Source organism: Schistocerca piceifrons, chromosome 1 (genome assembly GCF_021461385.2).
Source record: "Schistocerca piceifrons isolate TAMUIC-IGC-003096 chromosome 1, iqSchPice1.1, whole genome shotgun sequence".
Taxonomy (NCBI): Eukaryota; Metazoa; Arthropoda; class Insecta; order Orthoptera; family Acrididae; genus Schistocerca; species Schistocerca piceifrons.
Genome location: NC_060138.1, coordinates 40925971 through 40950547, shown reverse-complemented (window position 1 = coordinate 40950547; position 24577 = coordinate 40925971). Strand labels below are relative to the sequence as shown.

The 24577-nt window shown below is 47.3% G+C and overlaps 1 protein-coding gene across 1 annotated transcript in view; it reads right to left on the bottom strand.

Annotated features, from left to right (window-relative positions):
• Positions 1 to 8162: 8162 nt before the first annotated feature.
• LOC124775538 (mucin-19-like) overlaps positions 8163 to 24577 on the bottom strand; it is a 90193-nt gene continuing 73778 nt past the window's right edge. Inside the window, exons 3-4 of the mRNA XM_047250405.1 lie at positions 10059 to 11847; positions 8163 to 9948 (exon numbers count right to left, since the gene is read on the bottom strand). Of these exons, the coding sequence (XP_047106361.1) occupies positions 8163 to 9948; positions 10059 to 11847 (3575 nt within the window). The remainder of the gene's footprint in view (positions 9949 to 10058; positions 11848 to 24577) is intronic.

Below are 24577 nucleotides of genomic sequence, written 5' to 3'. Positions count from 1 at the left end.
ATCTACATCTATATTATGTTTGTAGCTGTTCTCATTTCGAATTCTGGAATATTTACTTTGTCTTCTTGGTGAAGGAATTTCGGAAAACTGCATTTAGTAACTCCACTTTAGTGGCACTGTCATCAGTAACTGTACTGTCGCACAGTAAAAGTACGAGTACTTAGTGAGCCTTTCCGCTGGTTTACTTAACGTGGGATCAGAATCTCTCTGGATTTTTCCGCCACATTTCTAGAGAGAGTTTCGTTGTGGAAACTGTTAAATGCACTGTTAAATCCGCACCAAATTTCGAGCCTCAGTAAAACTTCGCCAATCTTGGAGATTTTGCGTTCGTCTAAATTATACGTGCCTTTTACGGTGCTCCTGCAGCAGCTTTCTATCGTGTTTTGTGTATCATGGGGGATCAGAATCGTCTCTTATTAATTTATTTGGTATGAATCTCTCGAGTGCTGTTGATACTATTTCTTTGAACTTAAGCCACATATGGTGTTCACTTACACAGTTTGGAAGGTTTGGAGACTGTCTCTTAGAAAGAAGTCATCCGAATTTTTAGCTGCTTTTATAAATAGATATATTTCGCGTTTAGTTGTGGTGAATTTCTTTGTTACGGAATTGAGCCTCGCTACCACTGTGAGTTCACTAATCCCTGTATCCGTCGTGATGCTGAGGATTATTTGTGGCTAAGAGGTCAAGTGTGCTTTCGTATCCATTTACAATTTGGATGGCCGCGTGAACTAATTGTTCAAAAAAATTTTAAAAACATTTAAGAACAATTACGGAAGTTGTTTTCTATCTCCAATAGGGCTGAAAATGTATTTTTGTCAACATACTGAATGTAGATTGAAGTCACTGCCAACTATAATTGTGTGAGTAGAGTACCTATTTGTGATGAGGCTCAAGTTTCCTTTGAACTGCTTAGCAACTGTTTCATTTGAGACCAGGGGTCGGTAAAAAAAGCCAGTTATTAATTTATTCCGGTTGTCGAATATAACCTCTGCCAATACTAAGTCACAGGAACTACCTGCTCCAATGTCGCTTGTGAGCTGGAACACACATTGCATTGTTTTTCCTTAAGTTGTGCTATTTGTTTCTGTTGTAGTGCAGATCATTACAATTACGGCTTTTCCCTCCAAAACCTAGGATGCTTTGACTGTGGCCCTGTAAATACCAGAGCTAAACAGTCTAGAACAAGAACGTACGACACAAGCATAGCATTCTGTATTACTTCGTTTCCTTATTTCTAACATTTTGAAATTGTACGTTGACTTTAGATGACACGTCAATCATAGATGTTCTTATCTCTATTTAGTGAACGTATTTTCAGTCATGTTTTGAACATTGTCCCGCTACACTTTATTAACTAATGTTTCGCCGCAAGGGATATCGGATTTTAGAGAGTAAATTAATATGGAGTATGTCGTTCTTCTTATGAAACATTCGCATACCCATTTCTTCTTTCCTTCTTGTCTTTTGGGCATGCAGTTGTAGTAATTAAAGTAGGCACAAATGAAATAATCAAAAAGAAATGATTAGCGTACATTAGCATTCTCTTTTCACCGTTCCTTTCTTGTTGCTCCCATGGCGATGGACTGTTTCTATCGCAATCAGTAAGCGTGAAAGGAAGCTACCTTACAGACAGAGGGATCTATATTTGTACTTGGCAGAACTAATTACATACTGACATAATCGTCGGTATTGCTTTCGTTTCCCAAAAGTTATAAATATTTCGATTTCGGAAAAGAAGCTCTGTATTTCGCCAAGATGTCGAAGAAGAAGGTCCCTTACGTACTGGTTGTATCGAATTAGATGTGGAGACGGCGGTTCGAAAGCGGACAAAAGTAGTAGGAGGAAGGGCGTCCCTTACCTGAGAGAACGCTACTCAGGCTACCTGGCGAAAGGGCAAGTGTGGCAAATGTCCGGCATTTGTGGGGTCATGGTTCCACTGCCCTGTGGTTTCTGTACAAATTGTAAATAGCCTTTCGCTCCCTGTATTTTACCCCTACCACCTTCAGGATTTGAAAGAGAGTATTCCAGTCAACATTGTCAAAAGCTTTCTCTAAGTATACCAATGCTAGAAACGTAGGTTTGCCTTTCCTTAATCTAGCTTCTAAGATGGAAGCAGTGGTTCGGAAAGGAGTGAGACAGGGTTGTAGCCTCTCCCCGATGTTATTCAATCTGTGTATTGAGCAAGCAGTGAAGGAAACAAAAAAAAAAAAAAAATTGGGAGTAGGTACTAAAATCCATGGAGAAGAAATAAAAATTTTGAGGTTCACCCATGACATTGTAATTCTGTCAGAGACAGCAAATGACTTGGAAGAGCAGTTGAACGGAATGGACAGTGACTTGAAAGGAGGATATAAGATGAACATCAACAAAAGCAAAACGAGGATAATGGAATGTAGTCGAATTAAGTCGGGTGATGCAGAGAGAATTTAGATTAGGAAATGAGACACTTAAAGCAGTAAAGGAGTTTTGCTATTTGGGGAGCAAAATACCTGATGATGGTCGAAGTAGAGAGGATATAAAATGTAGACGGGCAATGGCAAGGAAAGCGTTTCTGAAGAAGAGAAATTTGTTAAAATCGAGTATAGATTTAAGTGTCAGGAAATCGTTTCTGAAAGTATTTGTATGGAGTGTAGCCGTGTGTGGAAGTGAAACGTGGACGATAAATAGTTTAGGCAAGAAGAGAATAGAAGCTTTCGAAATGTGGTGCTACAGAAGAATGCTGAAGATTAGATGGGTAGAACACATAACTAACGAGGAGGTATTGAATAGGATTGGGGAGAAGAGAAGTTTGTGGCACAACTTGACCAGAAGAAGGGATCGGTTGGTAGGACATGTTCTGAGGCATCAAGGGATCCCCAATTTAGTATTTGAGGGCAGCGTGGAGGGTAAAAATCGTAGAGGGAGATGAAGAGATGAATACGCTAAGCAGATTCAGAAGGATGGAGGTTGCAGTAGGTAGTGGGAGATGAAGAAGCTTGCACAGGATAGAGTAGCATGGAGAGCTGCATCAAACCAGTCTCAGGACCGAAGACCACAACAACAACTACGGTTCCGCTGCTTCGGCCTGCCCGAGCCGCGGGCACGTGCCGGCAGTGGTGAGGGGAGGGACCTGCAGCGGCCCGCCCCAGGGCCCTCGCCCGCGGTCGGTTCGCTGGCCGCCCGGGCCATTCTATCGGCTAACTTTCTCACGCCTGAGAGGGTGTCAACGCTCATTCTAACGACTGTGGCCCACAACATTATTTAATAAGTCGCTGACCTTGCGCTCTTTCGCCTCTTTACTTCCACACGGGCAATCTACCAAACTTAAAATAAACTGAGCATTGCAAAGGCAAAAAATTAATTAATTAATTAATATCCTCAAAAGAAGCACACAAAAAACACAGAAGAAATCGAACAATGGTATATTAACTACGCAGATACGCCAGATACAAACAGAATAGCAAAGCAACCTGTGGAAATGAAAAAGTATAAGTTACAAGAAAAGTTTAAACTGATCGAAAACAATGTTCTGGCTGCGTATGGTTCGGGAATTCCTATCAGTAAGATCCTGCCAGGATGTCGCCAGATAAAAGCAGTGGCTTGTTTGCCTTTAATACTCTTCTATTGAAATTGGGTAAAGATTCCTCAACAAATAAATTTAGTGAATTTTTTTTGTAACGCAATAAACTTTTATTTACAAGGAAACAATACATTGATACCTATAAAGGTACCTTTCATTTTCTTGTGTTCATTTCCGGTTAGTTTTCGACAGACTTTTTCTTTTCTTTTGCTGACGATGATTTGTGATGCACAAACTTGTTTCTTGAATTGTCTATTTGGTGATTTATTTTTCACTTGCAAGCTGATTTATAATGTTGCTCTGATTTTATTTTAGTTCTAGTAATGTAGTCGTGTATGTCAGAGGGACATTGAGATTTTAAATCTTTTACAGTTTTTGTTTCGGTTTTTGATGATTTTATGGGTTGATATTTCTATCACTTCAAAGTTTCTGGCTTTGGGAGAGGTATTGATCTGGTGGCATAGTATGTCATCTCGTAAAGGGTAGTTGTAGTGTTATCGTACTGGCTATGGCTTACATCTAAGAAAACAAAGATCAGTTTCAAGTGTATATATAAAAGGAGGAAGGTACCATATTGGTTTAACTAGGTAGTTACGAGACTGTGGAGGAGAGGGAGAGAGAGGGAGAGGGAGAGGTAGAGAGAGAGAGAGAGAGAGAGAGAGAGAGAGAGAGAGACAGAGGGGTGCGGGTGGGGGTGGTGGTGAGGGGGGGTGGGGGGGTGGGGGGGGGGGAAGGAACACATTTGAGACACACAGTATAAAACGAGAAGAAATCTTACACATATTAATATTTGTATATGTGGACAAACACATTCTATATAAGCTTAGCGTGCTTTTGATTCGGGTTGCAGAGAGGTGTTTGTTTCGTAAATGTAGTTACATAATCATCTTCGACGTGGCGAGATATGTTTCACAGATTTATTTGCACGCTATTTGGGTATGCAATATATGTGGAGCCGTAACAGAACACATCTAATATTATTTACATTTCTATATTTTAAACACAGCTGCACAACAGCAACGGTTCCACGTAATAAAATTATAACCAGCCGACCAGTTGCAATGGATAAAGAAATTCTTTACCTAGGTTTCGACAGATATAAATTTGTCTTCTTCAGAAGGTAGCCTAAGGACAATGAACATCATAGCTTACGTTAGAAAAGTATGAAACTTAAGGAAAGTATAAATTTTAACACAAATTAGAGAACTCTTGCATTACAGAAATATGATAACGACGACTGATACTTACAATTTTACATTAGTAAGGACTAATGTACCATCGCCGTTTTTACAATTGTCGGCATAGATCCATTTGTCAAAAATGAAAGATAGTCCTAGAATTAGGGTTTGTTACGTAAATACAAAATAGTTCATGGATCTTGCAGAGCTCACAACCGTCTGAGTGTAATCGGCGAGCGTAGTTACTCTGAAACCAGGGCAAGAGGCGCTCGTGCCGAGAAACATGTGCCAATTGGCGTACAAAGACAACGTGTAAATTATCAGTATTAATAACGTCCTTAGGTAAAGTGACAATTTCCTGCTTTTCTGTCTGGATCTCTTGTGCTCCTCCCAGTGATCTGTGAGGAACTGCATAGCGCCCGTTTGCTTTTTCGCGATTATTGCGTGCGCTGTCATCGCTAATGTCCACATGGTGTCGACGCGCTTGGGTCGTGGGAAACGTTCTGCAGCAGGGACCGTGAGGGCTGTGACTGCTGTAGTTCGGCGGTCCGCCCTGTTCATATGTGCCACCATTCTTCTGCATGTCTCCCATGTCTCCTGACTTGTCGGACATGTGAAACGGTGTTCCAGAGAATCAACGTGGTAGCACGCTTCGCAGTGTGGCGTCTCGCGCATGCCGATGCGTGCTAGACTCTCGTTCGTGGGTATGTGTCTTCTGCCTTCTTTACCTCGTAATGCACAATACATTTTTCCTGATGTTCTCATTTCTCTAACTGCTAAGGTGGGTGTGATGTAGCTACTGTCTATGCTTCAGGCAGCGCATCTTGAAGGGTATCCGAGTGGCGTCTACCGGCGCTTCCTCGCAGTCTGGCCTGTATTGCTGGAGTAGAGACGACGTGGTACAGTCTACACTTCTGTCCTCCAGTTTTATTGCTCTATGGAGCAACAGTGCCGCGCATTTTGTCGTTGTAACGTCATTCAGCCCCAGCGCCCCTTCTTCTCTAATGAGTGTGCTGGTGGCTTGTGACGTTTTAAAAATTTCCCGCCTCCACAGCAGGTAGCACACAGCGCTGCTTATGGACTTCTCTATTTCTGTCGGTACATTTGTGACTTGTGCCATGTACCAAGCCTTCGCCAGGATCGTTACGTTGATCAGCTGCGTATTGATCTAATGTTAGGTGTTTGTTGGAATGGGTCCTCACGCGCCCTCTGGTGGTGTTCAGGATGTTCCGCCAGTTTTCTGCGGCCATTATCAGTGGGCAGGTCTGCAACTGGACACCTAGCACATATTTTTCGGTCACCTGGTAATGGTACCTCTCTCAATTTCGCGTTCCCTTTTTCCTTGGGGTTGGTTTTCGCCCCAGATGCTTTGCCGACAGATTCTATTATTGGGGAGACTTTGTCAATATCCTCCTCTCCGTCCACAAAAATGCTCATGTCATCGGCATATGCCATACACGTTATTTTAGTATCCTGCAACTTGTAGCCGTTGATGGTGGCGGCGAGTTTTCTGAGGACTGGGTCGAGGGCTACTGTGAATAATGCCATCGACTGTGGACACCCTTGCCTCACAGATTTTCCCAGTTTTATTGGTGGAGATATCCAGCCATTTACAGTCACTCGTGGTGCGGCATCGGTCAATATGTTTTCGATGACCTGCGAGAATTTGGGGCCAAAACCGGGTCTTGTCAAGGTCTTTAGCAGGCACTGATGACCGATCCCGTCGAAGACCTTCTGGAAGTCGACAGTAATGATCGCTGCAGTCGCTCTGTTGGATGCGGCGTGGACTGTAACGTCTCTGTACGTGCAGACGGCGTCGAAGGTGTTCCTGCCTACCACTGCACATGTCTGCCACGGGCTGATGGCTTTCTTCAGGGCGAGCTTCATGTTTTCAGCGACGCATTTTGCTATTAACTTGTAGTCCGCGTTACGAGAGTTATTGGGCGGAAGTCTGTTAGCACTTCCGGAGCTTTCGTTTTTGGAAGCATTCTCCCTTCCAGGAACGAGGGTGGTATCTCCTTACCGTCCAAAATTTCATTGACAATTTCCGTCATTATTCCACCTATATTGTCGCAGCAGGCGACGTAGAAGTCTGGCGGTATTCCGTCCGCTCCTGGAGCTTTGCCGTTGGCTCACGTTTTGAGGACAGCTCTCACTTCGTCCTCTGACACGGCATTGGTCAGCAGGGCGCGGTCGGCGTTGTTCAGGTATCTGCGCGTTTCTTCTCGTATTTTCGCTGTTTCTGCGTCGTCTGGTACATCGCCGTCGAAGAGGTCAGAGAAGTGCTCCTCTATGTGACGCATCATGTCCCATCCGGTTGTCATCTTGCGGCCTGTTGCGTCGCTAAGCTCCCTGATCGCTCTGCTATTTGGCCTTTCCCTTTCTTTTGCTGGTGGTGCAGCGTGGCGGGTTCGTCCTCGGTGGAGCCGTGTGTCTGGCGCCGGACGACTACGCCTTTCATCTGTTGACGCTCGATATGTAGTAGGCGCGCCTTTATTCCTCTGACTCGCGTGAGAAGCAGGTCGTCGTCTGGAGGACCGCCGAGTGCGTCCTTTAGATATTGTGCGCAAAAGTCCGACGTGCTCTTCCTCCAGGAAGCCTTCTCCGCACTGTGCCTGATCAGTGGGTTCCGTATTTTTGGTTTCCCATATTCGACCCCCCATTGTGTGGTGGACGGATATTGTCGCCGCATAAGTAAGCTTTCTTCTATGGTGTGCGCGATCTCCTGCCGCAATCTGGGGTCACTGAGTTGTTGGGTGTTAAGCTTCCACACTGATCTTCCTCCTGGGATTTTTTTGTTGACAGCTGCAGCTTGCATTTGTAGGTACATTGGTCGGAGAAGATCAAAGGACAGACTTCCACATGCGATACAGAGGCGGCGAACTCCCTGGTCACATAAATCCTGTCGAGCCTGCTTCTTCCGCGGTTGTGGTAATACGTGAATTCGGTTGTGTTGGGGTCGTATAGTTTCAGTTTTGTTACGAGTTCCTGCAGCTCCATGCACAGATTTGGTGGCGGGACTCGATCTTCCGGAGCAGACGCGCAGCTGAAGTCGCCTCCCAGCACAACGTTGCTATTGTTGTGTGGAAGGAGCCCACAGATATCTTCATTTAAGAACTGGCTTCTGGCTCGCTTATTTTATGTGCCTGACGGCTCATAGATATTGACGAAGTAGGTCTCAGCTATTTTGATTGTTATTCCGCGGCCTTCAATCAGGGTCTCGATGTTCTGTATGTCGATCCCTTTTCTCACCATTATAGTAGTTCAAGTTATCGTTTCTGCGTCTGTGTTGGTGAAGACGTCGAATCCGTGTATTTGTTCTAAGTCGGTAGTGACAAATTCTTGTAACATTACCACATCGGCAGCTCGGTGCTGCAGGAATTCTGTGAGGGCGTCTATCTTCACAACGAAATTCATCTTATTTAAATCGCACGTGATGAAGTTATAGCCAGAGCGTTCCTGCATTCAAGCGCCGTGCGGAGTCGGGAGTTGTACTGGCTATGGGCGGTACGGCCGGAGGACAAGGTCCTCTGCTCCGATGTTTTGTTTTCCCGCGACGTTTCCCCGTCAAAGGTCTCCATCCTCTCGTCGTTCGAGCCGTTGCTGCGGCTTCGCCGTCTGTTGCCCCGCCATTTGGCTTTGGACGCCGATTGCGGCTGGTCACTCGACTCTTTAGGTTCGTCGTCGGATTCTTTTAAAATGCTCGCGAGTTTTGTCACCTGCTTCTCGATGGAGACCTCTCGCGCCTCGGTGTACGTGGCGGACGTGGTCTCGGCTCCGGGCCCGGTCGGCTGGCTGCTGTGAATGACGGGCACAACTGGCGGCTGGGCGGCCTCGGCTGGCTGCTGTGAATGACGGGCACAGCTGGTGGCTGGGCGGCCTCGGCTGGTTGCTGTGAAGGACGGGCACAGCTGGCGGCTGGGCGGCCTCGGCTGGCTGCTGTGAATGACGGGCACAGCTGGCGGCTGGGCGGCCTCGGCTGGCTGCTGTGAATGACGGGCACAGCTGGCGGCTGGGCGGCCTCGGCTGGCTGCTGTGAATGACGGGCGCAGCTGGCGGCTGGGCGGCCTCGGCTGGCTGCTGTGAATGACGGGCGCAGTTGGCGGCTGGGCGGCCTCGGCTGGCTGCTGTGAATGACGGGCACAGCTGGCGGCTGGGCGGCCTCGGCTGGCTGCTGTGAATGACGGGCACAGCTGGCGGCTGGGCGGCCTCGGCTGGCTGCTGTGAATGACGGGCACAGCTGGCGGCTGGGCGGCCTCGGCTGGCTGCTGTGAATGACGGGCACAGCTGGCGGCTGGGCGGCCTCGGCTGGCTGCTGTGAATGACGGGCACAGCTGGCGGCTGGGCGGCCTCGGCTGGCTGCTGTGAATGACGGGCGCAGCTGGCGGCTGGGCGGCCTCGGCTGGCTGCTGTGAATGACGGGCGCAGCTGGCGGCTGGGCGGCCTCGGCTGGCTGCTGTGAATGACGGGCGCAGCTGGCGGCTGGGCGGCCTCGGCTGGCTGCTGTGAACGACGGGCACAGCTGGCGGCTGGGCGGCCTCGGCTGGCTGCTGTGAACGACGGGCACAGCTGGCGGCTGGGCGGCCTCGGCTGGCTGCTGTAAATGACGGGCACAGCTGGCGGCTGGGCGGCCTCGGCTGGCTGCTGTGAATGACGGGCACAGCTGGCGGCTGGGCGGCCTCGGCTGGCTGCTGTGAATGACGGGCACAGCTGGCGGATGGGCGGCCTCGGCTGGCTGCTGTGAATGACGGGCACAGCTGGCGGCTGGGCGGCCTCGGCTGGCTGCTGTGAATGACGGGCACAGCTGGCGGCTGGGCGGCCTCGGCTGGCTGCTGTGAATGACGGGCACAGCTGGCGGCTGGGCGGCCTCGGCTGGCTGCTGTGAATGACGGGCACAGCAGACGGCTGGGCGGCCTCGGCTGGCTGCTGTGAATGACGGGCACAGCTGGCGGCTGGGCGGCCTCGGCTGGCTGCTGTGAATGACGGGCACAGCTGGCGGCTGGGCGGCCTCGGCTGGCTGCTGTGAAGGACGGGCACAGCTGGCGGCTGGGCGGCCTCAGCTGGCTGCTGTGAATGACGGGCACAGCTGGCGGCTGGGCGGCCTCGGCTGGCTGCTGTGAATGACGGGCACAGCTGGCGGCTGGGCGGCCTCGGCTGGCTGCTGTGAATGACGGGCACAGCTGGCGGCTGGGCGGCCTCGGCTGGCTGCTGTGAATGACGGCACAGCTGGCGGCTGGGCGGCCTCGGCTGGCTGCTGTGAATGACGGGCACAGCTAGCGGCTGGGCGGCCTCGGCTGGCTGCTGTGAATGACGGGCACAGCTGGCGGCTGGGCGGCCTCGTCTGGCTGCTGTGAATGACGGGCACAGCTGGCGGCTGGGCGGCCTCGGCTGGCTGCTGTGAATGACGGGCACAGCTGGCGGCTGGGCGGCCTCGGCTGGCTGCTGTGAATGACGGGCACAGCTGGCGGCTGGGCGGCCTCGGCTGGCTGCTGTGAATGACGGGCACAGCTGGCGGCTGGGCGGCCTCGGCTGGCTGCTGTGAATGACGGGCACAGCTGGCGGCTGGGCGGCCTCGGCTGGCTGCTGTGAATGACGGGCACAGCTGGCGGATGGGCGGCCTCGGCTGGCTGCTGTGAATGACGGGCACAGCTGGCGGCTGGGCGGCCTCGGCTGCCTGCTGTGAATGACGGGCACAGCTGGCGGCTGGGCGGCCTCGGCTGGCTGCTGTGAATGACGGGCACAGCTGGCGGCTGGGCGGCCTCGGCTGGCTGCTGTGAATGACGGGCACAGCTGGCGGCTGGGCGGCCTCGGCTGGCTGCTGTGAATGACGGGCACAGCTGGCGGCTGGGCGGCCTCGGCTGGCTGCTGTGAATGACGGGCACAGCTGGCGGCTGGGCGGCCTCGGCTGGCTGCTGTGAATGACGGGCACAGCTGGCGGCTGGGCGGCCTCAGCTGGCTGCTGTGAATGACGGGCACAGCAGGCGGCTGGGCGGCCTCGGCTGGCTGCTGTGAATGACGGGCACAGCTGGCGGCTGGGCGGCCTCGGCTGGCTGCTGTGAATGACGGGCACAGCTGGCGGCTGGGCGGCCTCGGCTGGCTGCTGTGAAGGACGGGCACAGCTGGCGGCTGGGCGGCCTCGGCTGGCTGCTGTGAATGACGGGCACAGCTGGCGGCTGGGCGGCCTCGGCTGGCTGCTGTGAATGACGGGCACAGCTGGCGGCTGGGCGGCCTCGGCTGGCTGCTGTGAATGACGGGCACAGCTGGCGGCTGGGCGGCCTCGGCTGGCTGCTGTGAATGACGGGCACAGCTGGCGGCTGGGCGGCCTCGGCTGGCTGCTGTGAATGACGGGCACAGCTAGCGGCTGGGCGGCCTCGGCTGGCTGCTGTGAATGACGGGCACAGCTGGCGGCTGGGCGGCCTCGGCTGGCTGCTGTGAATGACGGGCACAGCTGGCGGCTGGGCGGCCTCGGCTGGCTGCTGTGAATGACGGGCACAGCTGGCGGCTGGGCGGCCTCGGCTGGCTGCTGTGAATGATGGGCACAGCTGGCGGCTGGGCGGCCTCGGCTGGCTGCTGTGAATGACGGGCACAGCTGGCGGCTGGGCGGCCTCGGCTGGCTGCTGTGAATGACGGGCACAGCTGGCGGCTGGGCGGCCTCGGCTGGCTGCTGTGAATGACGGGCACAGCTGGCGGCTGGGCGGCCTCGGCTGGCTGCTGTGAATGACGGGCACAGCTGGCGGCTGGGCGGCCTCGGCTGGCTGCTGTGAATGACGGGCACAGCTGGCGGCTGGGCGGCCTCGGCTGGCTGCTGTGAATGACGGGCACAGCTGGTGGCTGGGCGGCCTCGGCTGGTTGCTGTGAAGGACGGGCACAGCTGGCGGCTGGGCGGCCTCGGCTGGCTGCTGTGAATGACGGGCACAGCTGGCGGCTGGGCGGCCTCGGCTGGCTGCTGTGAATGACGGGCACAGCTGGCGGCTGGGCGGCCTCGGCTGGCTGCTGTGAATGACGGGCACAGCTGGCGGCTGGGCTGCCTCGGCTGGCTTCCGCTTCGGCAGGCTCGTCGTTGGCGCGCGGGCTCCAGCCCGCCAGAATTCCCGCCTAGCTTGCCGCCTGCTCAGTCGCGTTGTCCGCGTTTTCGCGCGGCAGCTGAGCCACTCTTTTATTTCTCGGGCAGCTGCACCACACGTGTTCCATGGAACTGCAAATGGAGCACGATGCTGGGTGCCCGCTATACTGGACGACTTCTCCGTATCCCCCTATGACAATGAACGATGGCACGTGTTTCCTTAGGACCACCCTGACGGATCTAACACCTTGTATGTGTGCCCGGCACGCCAGAAGTCTCTCGCTACAGAGAGAACTTCTCCATACAACTTGAGGCAGCGTGCTACTTCCTCATTCGGCACCTCAAAGGGCAGGTTGTACACTTTAGTATTTCTGACGCCGTGTCCGGCATACGTGGTTTTCACCTCGCTCACGTGACCGTTCCTGTGTTTGAACTTTCTAATACTCCCGCTTACATTCACGACAGTCTCACATCTCATGTACGTTTTCAATTTCAGAAAGAGGCTGAACAGCGTGAAAACCGGCTGCAACCCCTCTATTTCGTCTTCCTGTATTTTTAGTTCGTGGGCAAGTGCTCTACCAACTGAGCTACCCAAGCACGACTGACGCCCCGTCCTCACAGCTTTACTTCTGCCTGTATCTCGTCTCCTACCTAGGTGATAGTTATTTAATTCAGACTCTCTATCACCTATTCAGGATAAGGCAACCAACTGTCACCTCATCAAGTGGAATTTTATTCAAGACTCGCAGTGAACAATGACTTTTCCCTTATTTAGAAGAACTTTTTGTACTGTTAATTAGTTCTCACTCTTTAAATTGTGTTTCTAATGCTTTTACATAAGCAAAAAGTTGCCATGCCTGCTGTTGTCAAAGAAAACATTAGAAACAGTCAAAATCTAAATGCAGCAGCCCATTACAAACAGTATTGTAAGGTGCTTAAAAATGTTATTAGGAAGGCAAAATGTATGTGGTATGCAGATAGAATAGCTAAGTCTCAGGATAAAATTAAAACCATATGGTCAGTCGTAAAGGAAGTTGCTGGTCTGCAGAGACAGGTCGAGGATATAGAATCAGTGCGTAGTGGGAATGTCCGTGTTACTGATAAGTTGCATATATGTACAGTATTTAATAATCACTTTCTGAATATAGCAGGTGAACTAAATAGAAACCTAGTCCCAACAGGGAATCATATAGCGCTCTTAGAAAAAAGTGTTCCGAGACTGTTACCTGAAATGCTCCTCCATGATACTGACAAGAGGGAGATTGAGTTAATAATTAAATCACTAAAGACCAAGAACTCTCATGGATATGACGGGGTATCTAGCAGAATACTGAAGTATTGTTCTACATATGTTAGCCCAGTTCTCAGCCATATCTGTAACTTTTCCTTCAGGAGTGGTCGGTTTCCTGACCGATTAAAGTACTCGGTAGTGAAGCCACTTTATAAAAAGGGAGACATTGATAATGTTGACAATTTTAGACCTATTTCTATGCCACCGGTGTTTGCTAAAGTTATCGAGAAGGTTGTATATACAAGGTTACTGGAGCATTTAAATTCACATAATTTGCTGTCAAATGTTCAGTTTGGTTTTAGAAATGGGGTAACAACTGAAAATGCTATATTCTCTTTTCTCTGTGAGGTTTTGGACGGATTAAATAAAAGGTTGCGAACGCTAGGTGTTTTCTTTGATTTAACGAAGGCTTTTGACTGTGTTGACCACAAAATATTACTGCAGAAGTTGGACCATTATGGAGTAAGGGGAGTAGCTTACAATTGGTTCGCCTCTTACTTTAAGAACAGAAAGCAGAGGGTAATTCTCCGCAATATTGAGAGTGGTAGTGATGTTCAGTCCCAATGGGGCACTGTTAAGTGGGGCGTTCCCCAAGGGTCGGTGCTGGGGCCACTGCTGTTTCTTATTTATATAAATGATATGCCTTCTAGTATTACAGGTCGTTCAAAAATATTTCTGTTTGCTGATGATACCAGCTTGATAGTGAAGGATCTTGTGTGTAATATTGAAACAGTAACAAATAATGCAGTTCATGAAATAAGTTCGTGGCTTGTGGAAAATAATTTGATGCTAAATCACAGTAAGACTCAGTTTTTACAGTTTCTAACTCACAATTCAACAAGAACCAATATTTTGATCAGACAGAATAGGCATATTACAAGCGAGACGGAACAGTTCAAGTTCCTAGGCGTTCGGATAGATAGTAAGCTGTTGTGGAAAGCCCATGTCCAGGATCTTGTTCAGAAGCTAAATGCTGCTTTATTTACCATTAGAACAGTATCTGAAATAAGTGACACTTCAACACGAAAAGTAGTCTACTTCGCATATTTTCATACGCTTATGTCGTATGGTATTATTTTTTGGGGTAGTTCTTCTGATTCAAAAAGGGTATTTTTGGCTCAAAACCGGGCTGTTCGAGCTATATATGGTGTAAGTTCGAGAACCTCTTGTCGACCCCTATTCAAAAATCTGGGAATTCTGACATTGCCCTCGCAGTATATATTTTCTTTAATGTCGTTTGTTGTTAGCAATATTAGCCTATTCCCAAGAATTAGCAGCTTTCACTCAGTTAATACTAGGCAGAAATCAAATCTGCATGTAGAATGCACTTCCTTGACTCTTGTGCAGAAAGGAGTGCAGTATTCTGCTGCATCCATTTTCAATAAGCTACCACAAGAACTCAAAAATCTTAGCAGTAGCCCTAACTCTTTTAAGCCTAAACTGAAGAGTTTCCTCATGGCTCACTCCTTCTATTCTGTCGAGGAGCTCCTGGAAGAGCTAAAAAATTAAGCAAATTCCAGTGTTACATTGTTGATTTTCTTCATTTAAACTTATGACTTGTCACCTGAATATGTTTTTTTATATTTCATTTTATCTGTTACTAATATCGTGTTATAATTTCATGTATTGACTCGTTCCGTGACCATGGAGACTTCTGCTTAATTTGGTCCCACGGAACAATAAATAAATAAATAAATAAAACTGACTGGTAGTTCATGTACTAAATACTGTTCATTTTAGCATTCAACTGTCTATATTTTAAATGTTGAAGAGCCTACTCCTGTTTAGGGCTACTAGACGGCACTCTTGGTGTAATGTTCACCTGCCCGCACTTGCTAACGCGGGCGTCTCAGTCTGTCGCTACCTGAGGCTTTGTAGATGTGAGCAGCCCATAATCGATCGCCTTTCATTTATTATTTTTAAAACTTTTGTGACTAAGCCTTTCTGGCTTGATATTTATCTTATACGTGAGATGTAAAGAAAGTACTGTTTCTTTCTTGTTCTGTTAGTCAATAGCCGTCCGCAGTGGTCTAGCGGTTCTTGGCACTTCAATCCGGAGCCACGCGACTGCTATGGTCGCAAGTTCGAATCCTGTCTCGGACATGGATGTGTGTGATGTCCTTAGGTTAGTTAGGTTTAAGTAGTTCTAAGTTCTAGGGAACTGATGACCTCAGCAGTTAAGTCCCATAGTGCTCAGAGCCATTTGAACCATTTGAACGAGTATGGGTTGTTCACTGTAGAGAAAATATAGTCGAGTAGAACGTTGGGAAATTCTCGAACCAAAATTTATCCTGCCGTAGTTGTTGGTACAGTAAACATGAGCGATTCAGCAGTAACTGATTGTGACAGCAGAAATGGAAGTAGGCGCTTCAGTAGATGCGCATTGCTTTACACTCTATCTTACTTACCAGCGCGCCCGGCGCATCACGCTCGGCTCGGACACTATGCCCGGTACAGCACTGTCGGATGGGTGGTGCGCAAGGCAGATTCGCGCATCGGAAGCCGTACAGATAGACATACTATTGAATTTTGTGCTTGCTCTTATGAGCTCATTTTCCATGTGAAATGAAATCAATTAAAAACTAAATCGTGGCAATATTATGATTCAATGAGTTGGGGAACCTACTGAATGCCTATATGTGAATGACCAAGCATGGATTTCAACACCACTAAAAGTCGAGGCAAGTTTAGGATCTTAGCAACTGCACCAACTTTCTTTGTGCGGTTTGTACGGTTTCTTATTGGTGATGATTTCCTTCCAAATGATATGGAGGTCAGGGTCACTTAATTCATTATGTCAAGCTTTAAATTCTGAAACAGGAGTAGCTGACACCTTGTCACTTTGATAACGGAAATTACGCTATAATTCGGCCTGACGAGTGCGCGGTTTGACCAGTGGACAGATATGATCGATGTTACCGTCCTTAATTGATCTCGAGAGGCTCCGACTGTCGTCCCATTAACGATGTTGTGCGCGTGTGATTGTGTTCCAGATAACTCAGAGGAAGTCGGCGCCGTGAGCTACGAAGGCTGGGCTCATCCAGCAGTACGGCCTAACTCAACTGTTCTGCTTCCCGTCGGTACCGCATCACTGTGTGCGCTATATTACACTGCACAATACCAATTTAAATTATGATATCTAACTGCGTCATAGGGCCCAAGATTCTAACGTTCTACACCATTACCCGTCGCTTTCGGAATGGCATTTCAAAGACCACAAAGATCAGGAAAAAGTTTTTTTTTCCGACCCAGCAACGTCACAGAAATTAGATGATTGCATATAGTTCCAACGAACTTGGAAACACTCTCAGGCATTAGTAGATTGTGAACCAAGTCCGAGGCCATTCACAAGCATACGTAGGCACCTCAGGTATCCAATGTGAAACTGCCATTGAACAGAACGACCTGCTTCACTGGAACTGCATCGTGATTCAGTACCGTTCTAAGAGTTAGTTTACGTTTCATTATGGCCAGTCGAGTCCAAGGGTAGTTTCATTTAACCAGCTGATGCTCTAAGTCTGAAGGCTGTCACTGCTCTGGTGTACCTTGTTAAACTCGGCTTCACGGTTGGTCAACCACAAGTAAATACGTACTCTGCAAATCACTGTCCAGCGCTTGCCGACGGGAATTAGCGTTGTAGCGTATGTAGTTGTAGCGTAACAACGCTTGCCTGTTGCAGACTTGGAATATTTTGCGTTAATGACATGGGCCTTGTGACTAGATTTTTGTGAGTGGAGCAAATTCTTATGTTTGTTCTGTTGCAAACATATGGATTGCGCATGTCCTTTCCTACCACGAGCGCGACACTAAGCTTGTCAGGAGGGCAGTCTTGGCATTTGTGTTGTGAATAAAAGTAAGGGCAAGACTTCATTCTCTTCGCCTGTGTAGCGAACTGCTTACTCGGTGTAGAAGGTTGTTTACTCGGTGTGGCAAGCTGCTGCTACCATCGAATGGGCCAATCGCAGCTAAGGGACTCAACCTGACAAAAACTGGCCACTCAGATTTATGAGCTGACAAGGCACTTGAATTGTACTGATGTAGTATTTGCACTACCTGCTGAAACGATGGATCGGACTGTTGCAAAATGTGTTCCCTGAGTTTGATATCAGGTACATTTTACATGATCGCATCACGCAACATATAATTTGAATGTAAAGCACCGCAGACACATTTGAATTTGAATTTCCTTGTTGTACCCTGCAAATCTGTTACCCACACTCACGATAAGTTTGTTCTGACCATTTTTTGGAATTAAAGAATTGACAGCTGGCTGCTACCACATTCACTTGTTGGTAATAATAATTAATCACCAAAGAGACAATTTCATTATACATAAGTTCACTTGGTGCGACGTTTGGGAAAAGTTTTTGCATGAGTCGGAACACTGCACTTCCTACCATGGATAATACATATGGAAGTTTCACAGTACCTGGTACATTGTGAACGATGACGTGAGCTTCAAACTGGGACAACCACTCGAGCCATTCCTCATCTTGTTTACAAAATTGTTGAAAAGGCGGTATAGCAGGAGGTGTTGCTGTAGGTGGTGCTTGTTCTGTCGGGCATGCAGCGTTGGCCAGTAGCTGCTGCACCGTGTGGAGTAACGTAGAAATTTGTTGCTTCTGGAACTGAAACATCTGCATTAGCTGTGTGGCATCTAACACTTGCAGCTGTGGCGCCTGAGCAGGGGGCTGGAGAGATGGGGTGGACATGTTGGAAAACACAAATGCAACAAACAGACAAGGCAAGCAAGTCAAGAAATTTTCTGCGACGCCCATCTGAAAACACTGATTAGCAAAAACGACAAGGAACTGTTAAAGCAAATGAACGCTACTGCAAAATAAAGACAAGAGAAATTAAGGCGCCAGAAAAAAAAAATCCATGGCCGTCAGGTGTAGGGTTTGGGGGATACTCGTCTCCAAAATGTGGGGTCCCGCCCACTCGTATCGAATAGGGTGCCTAAAGGATGCTGCATTCTCAGAATGCTATACAACAATTCAAGCAAATCACATTAATAGTTTTATTTCAATAAAACAGATCTGACAATACTTAACTTTAAATGCATTACGTTGTCGCAATTGCCGGGCAAAGTGGAAACAATCAAAGTCCTTTGCAGTATACATGGTCCATGTAAGCAAACTGATACGGACCACACTTCACTGCTATCGTAGTACTGGTCTACTACTGTTCTGGTCCTGTGCTAATACTGTCCCTGAGGCTGGCAGGGCTGGCGCTTATATTCTCTTCAGCTAGAGGCTATAGTCCTCGTCAGTGGGCTATCGGCAGATGTCATCTCACTGCCTTCTTTGCTCTTGCGATCTTCTTCTCCGTGCCGGAGCTCTGGCACATTGTACTGCATCTGCAGCAGCTAGTTGACAAGCAGGTGGCTTCATAGTCACACAAAAAAATTGTTACAAATCAGTTACTTCAAGAACAGCTCTGAGCCAGGAGCCCTGTAGCATGCACTCCACTGACCCTATGCTGTCACCATTTGAGACTTCTGTTGTGTCAAGTGAGAGCTCATTGGAGGGGATGGTGGAGGTCTGTTGTGCTTTCTGATGAAAGCTGGTTCTGCCTCGGTGTCAGTGATGGCCGTGTGTTCATTAGGAGGAGGCCAGTTTAGGGCCTGCAACAAAAGAGTCTGTTTGGTAGATACACTGGGCCTACACTTGCAGTTATAGTCTGGGGTGTGATATTGTTTGACTGCAGAAGCTCTCTCGTTGCTATCCCAAGCACCCTTACTGCAAATTTGTATGTCGGTCTGGTGATTCAACCTGTTGTTCTGTCGTTCATGAATAGCATTCCAATAGATATTTTCTATCAGGATAACACTATTTTAATCCAACAGAGTGTTGACATGTCACCTTGGCCAGCTGAATCATCAGATTTGTCTCCGATTAAGCACATATAGGACATTACCAGATGACAACTCCAGCATCGTACCCAAACAGCATTAACCATCCCTGTATTAGCTGATCGAGGGCAACATGCATGAAACTCCATCCCACAAACTGATATCTGGAACCTGTACAACACAATTCATGAATGTTTGCATGCTTGCGTTCAAGTCTGTGAGGGCTTGTGTCTCACTTCCATTAACCTGTGATCTTGCAACATTAATCACATAAAAATTTTATCTAGACAAATGTATTCCCCAAGATACATTTCTATATTAATTGTTTTTTGGCATTGTAGTTTTTTTCTGTCAGTGAAGTAGCGCTTCTCACTATCCTCCTCCTGTGGCTGTTGCATCAGGGATTCTTGGGATGCCCGTGGAGAGCTACCAGTTGCGCAAGCAAAATCCCTTCAGTGCTACTGTCATGACAAAACTAACGGTACATGATGGAAAGCAACAAACCAATAGGACAGGAGTGCCTGTGGTACTGACCACAACTGGTCTACTCAAATTCATTTCAAACTAAGTGGAGGCAAGTGCCACAGATTTGACCTTAGGGCAGGATAGTGATGATAATATTACACTACTGGCCATTAAACTTGCTACATCACGATGATGACGCGCTACAGACGCGAAATTTAACCGACAGGATGAAGATGCTGTGATTAGCTTTTCAGACCATTCACACAAGGTTGGCGCAGGTGGCGACACCTACAACGTGCTGACATGAGGAAAGTTTCCAACCGATTTCTCATACACAAACAGCAGTTGAACGGCGTTGCCTGGTGAAACGTTGTTGTGATGCCTCGTGTAAGGAGGAGAAATGCGTACCATAACATTCCCGACTTTGATAAAGGTCGGATTGTAGCCTATCGCGATTGTGGTTTATCGTATCGCGACATTGCTGCTCGCATTGGTCGACATCCAATGACTGTTAGGAGAATATGGAATCGGTGGGTTCAGGAGGGTAATATGGAACGCCTTGCTGGATCCCAACGGCCTCGTATCACTAGCAGTCGAGATGACACGCATCTTATCTGCACGTCATCTGCACGAACAGTTCGACGACGTTTGCAGCAGCATGGACTATCAGCTCAGAGACCATGGCTGCGGTTACCCTTGACGCTGCATCACAGACAGGAGCGCCTGCGATGGTGTACTCAATGACAAACCTGGGTGCACGAATGGCAAAACGTCATTTTTTCGGATGAATCCAGGTTCTGTTTACAGCATCATGATGGTTGCATCCATGTTTGGCGACATCGTGGTGAACGCACATTGGAAGCGTGTATTCTTCATCGCCGTACTGGTGTATCACCCGGTGTGATGGTATGGGGTGCCATTGGTTACACGTCTCAGTCACCTCTTGTCCGCATTGACGGCACTTTGAACAGTGGACGTTACATTTCAGATGTGTTACGACCCGTGGCTCTACCCTTAATTCTATCCCTACAAAACCCTACATTTTAGGAGGATAATGCACGACCGCATGTTACATGTCCTGTATGGGCATTTCTGGATACAGAAAATGTTCGACTGCTGCCCTGGCCAGCACATTCTCCAGATCTCTCACCAGCTGAAAACGTCTGGTCAATGGTGGCTGAACAACTGGCTCGTCACTCTTGATGAACTGTGGTATCGTGTTGAAGTTGCATGAGCAGGTGTACCTGTACACAGCATCCAAGCTCTGTTTGACTCAATGCCCAGGCGTATCAAGGCCATTATTACGGCCAAAGGTGGTTGTTCTGGGTACTGATTTCTCAGGATTTATGCACCCAAATTGCATGAAAATGTAATCACATGTCAGTTCTAGTATAATATATTTGTCCAATAAGTACCCATTTATCATCTGCATTTCTTCTTGATGTAGCAATTTTAATGGCTAGTAGTGTAATAATGACAAGACCATTTCTCTAACATTCCAGATTCTGATACAACAATCATGGATGAAGTTACTGAAGTAATAAATGCAGGATACCATTGCTTAAATTTTATCACAAGATCAAGAACTTAATCTTTGAATAAGTGTGCTCTGAATATGAGGAGAATTTTGGGGCCTCCCATAACAACTTTTCCTGGCAGTTACAAATTGATCTCACAAAGTTGCTAGAGTATCACAGTTTCAATGCAGATGATTCTGTAAGATCACAACTTTTGACCCCACTAAATAACTCTTTTATTCAAACACATGGGAAGATGCAATTTAATTTGAACTTTGGTTTGGATAGAAAGTTCAGTGGACCCTCATAGTCATGGCCATTATCAAACCTATTAAAGTGGCATATTTCCTTCACAACTTCCTACTAGTGGAAGTTCTCCACACTGAGAAACTGTCATTAACAGCACTACAATCTACACAGTATAATTAGAACTTTTGGTTTCACCATCGAAGAATTTCTAGAGATTAAGTTAGTAGAAAAGGAAAAGTGCATAGGCAATCACAACATACTTCATTCACACATTGCCTGGATCATCAGTGGTGTCTAAGCTCTGCCACCCAGCACCTGAAAAATTTGCAGCTGCATGAGAAGACATTAACTAGAAGATCCAAGATGGTGTGATAGCACCTTCAGCTGCTCAGTGGGTCTTGCCAGTACATATGGTATTAAAGCGGAATAATACAGGGCATTTATGCAGTGAACAAAACTGTGCCAGATTTCAACAATGCTGTTGTGGAAGCTCGAATACTGAGCGTCATTGATTGTGAAAAGGCCTATTCACAAATAACAGTCTCAATTGTAGATATAAAAAAAGACAACCATCACTACACCATTTATCCTGTTTGAGTACTGCTTCATGCCATACAATTTGAAAAATGTGGCACAAACTTGGCAGAGCTTTACTCATCAGCTTCTCAGAGGGTTTGATTTTGTGTTTCTTTAAATGGATGATCTTTTAGAGTTTTGGAGTTGCTAGAGCAGCACAAGAATCATCTGACAGCTTTCACAATGCCTATGTCACCACAGGACTGTCATCAACAAAAGAAAATCCATCTTGGGGAAAAAGAAATGTGAACTTTCTTGGTTTTAACATGTTAACAGGGAGTATAGCTCCAATGCCTGAAAGGGCAGAAAACATTCACAAAGGGCTGATACCACAGACATACAAAGATCTATAGTGCTTCCTTGTGAAGAGTAATTATTACAGAAGGCACCTAATGAAAACAGCAGAACTACAGGCACCCCTCAGAGAGTTGTTGAAAAGAAAATACACAGCTGACAGGAGGAAAGTTAAGTGGAGTCAAGAGCAATTGATGGAATTCAACTCAATTAAGAAACATGCAGCTCAGCTCGTTGCACACTCACAGCATAAACCACTCATAGGCTTAATGATGGGGATATGAGTCCCATAGTGGTTGGAGTTGCCTTTCAGCAACTCATACATGAAGTGTGGCAGGCCCTAGTATTTTTCTTGCACACCATTATGACAGCACTGCAAAAATAGAGCATAACAGACACTTAATACTTTCTTTTATAAAGTCTCTGCATATGGCTGTCTGAGGCAATGTATACAAGCCAAATGCATTTCTCAGTTCACCACAGAATAAAACATATCAGCGGGTGCAGAAATGTGGTTGCTAATTTTTCCCTCACACTGTTGTGCAAGTGTGAAGCCATTCTGTTGGATAGCATTATGGAACAACAAAAGAATGACTGTGACCTGTTTTATGCTCAAGCAGCAGCAGCAGCAGCAGCAGTCCAGCCTCAACTAGTCACAGAGTCCTGTGTCCACACTGCAAGCTTCATTGTGATGTCACATCACATGATCAATGTGCGCTTTTATTCCCACAAAATTATTCCCCTATATTTTTCAGACCTCTACAGTTTAGCATATCTGAGTGAGAGCTATGGTCATGTTGACAAAGAAAGTGGTTTGGCCAGGCATAAAAAAATATTGCTGAAAACGGGTTCAAGCATACCTCAGAAGCCAAAGCGCAGGATTAGAAGATGCATTTCAGCACCCCTTGGCATCATAATCACCCCTAAGGTGCACCTGATTCACATTCACATTGTATTGATCTGGTGGGGCCTTTGCTATGTACAGGACAGTGTAGTTATTTATTAATGGTGGTTGACACACTTACAAGCTGGCCTGAGGCCTTTCTTATCCAATGGTATGGCCACAGAAACAGTGGCCAGAACTTCTGGAAACAGCTTGATTGCAAGATTTAGGGTACTTCAGACAATGACAGCAGATTGTGGTAAGCTCTTTCCACAAGCTCCTAGGGATATGTGGCTGCTCACATATCAGAACAACCAGCTACCATACTGCTAGCAACACGATGGTAGAGATGTTCCGTAGGACCTTGACTGCAGCATTATGTGCAGGGGAGAGTAGTGGACCTATGTGTTATCCCTGATGCTTCTGGGGTTACAGACAACAGTGAAGGAAGACCTGGGCTAATTTGCAGTTCAATTGGATGCAGAGAACACCTGAGACTTCTGAGGAAGCCACAACAGAATTTGGATAGCTTCTCCAAAAAAGCATGGCCCAAATTCAATCTTCAGTACCAAAAACTCATGATACTAAACCTATTTTGTCCACAAATACCTACAAGAAACCTCACATATTTGGTTGTGGAATTATGTCTTATGACCATCTTTGAGACCTCCTTACACAGGGCCTATAAAGTCATCCATTATGGAGCAAATAAGTTCAAGATTGCATGGAATGATAGAAAAGAAATGGTCTCCACCGAATAACTGAAGCCATCGTACATGGAGAATGGCTTGACAGATCAGAGGCCTTGAGTCGCACCTGCTACACCACCAGGTTCTAACTTCAGCCAGTCTCCTCCAGTGAAATGACAGGGGCCTTGGACAATGTTGCGGAAGACTCATCGGTGCACAAGTATCACCAGCTACAAACACCTTGACCACTGTGACCAACAATGGAAGAGCAGTAAAACACCACTTACCTGACGAACCCTGCACTCAGGAATTTAAAAAAATGTGTGTGTGTGTGTGTGTGTGTGTGTGTGTGTGTGTGTGTGTGTGTGTGTGTGTGTGTGTGTGTGTGTGTGTGTGTGTGTGTGTGTGTGTGTGTGTAGGGGGGGGGGGGGGAAGGGGGCGGGGTGCTGGTCTAGTGATCTCAGGATCAACCAATCAGCCACGAACAAACAAAAGACAATCTGTGTGTGATATTTTTCTATGTTATGCTCTTTGTGCTTTCTTGCTTATCATAAGCTTTTGCTTGTTGTAAAAATTTTTCATGTGGTGTGAAGTTCCACTTAACTCTTGTTTAAAGCCTTACAAATTATAAGCATAGTACCGATGTTGCCTCAAAGTCATACAGATATTACACCATAACAAAATTATATTCACCTTCGCATAGTTACCTTTGTATACCTCCATTTTCCTGTACTCGAATTAAGAACTCTACCTAATATACCTTGTTAACTGTAGCAGCACATGTGCAAAAACAAACTACCACAATGATAGGTTTCTATCCATTGCCACACTCCATGGTACTATTCCACTACTAAAGTCTTTATTACTTTGTTGCTCAATTACTATTCCATTACATCTCATTACTTCATTACTTCCTTGCAGTACCTTCTCTCCATCACAAAATTCTCCTGCTATGT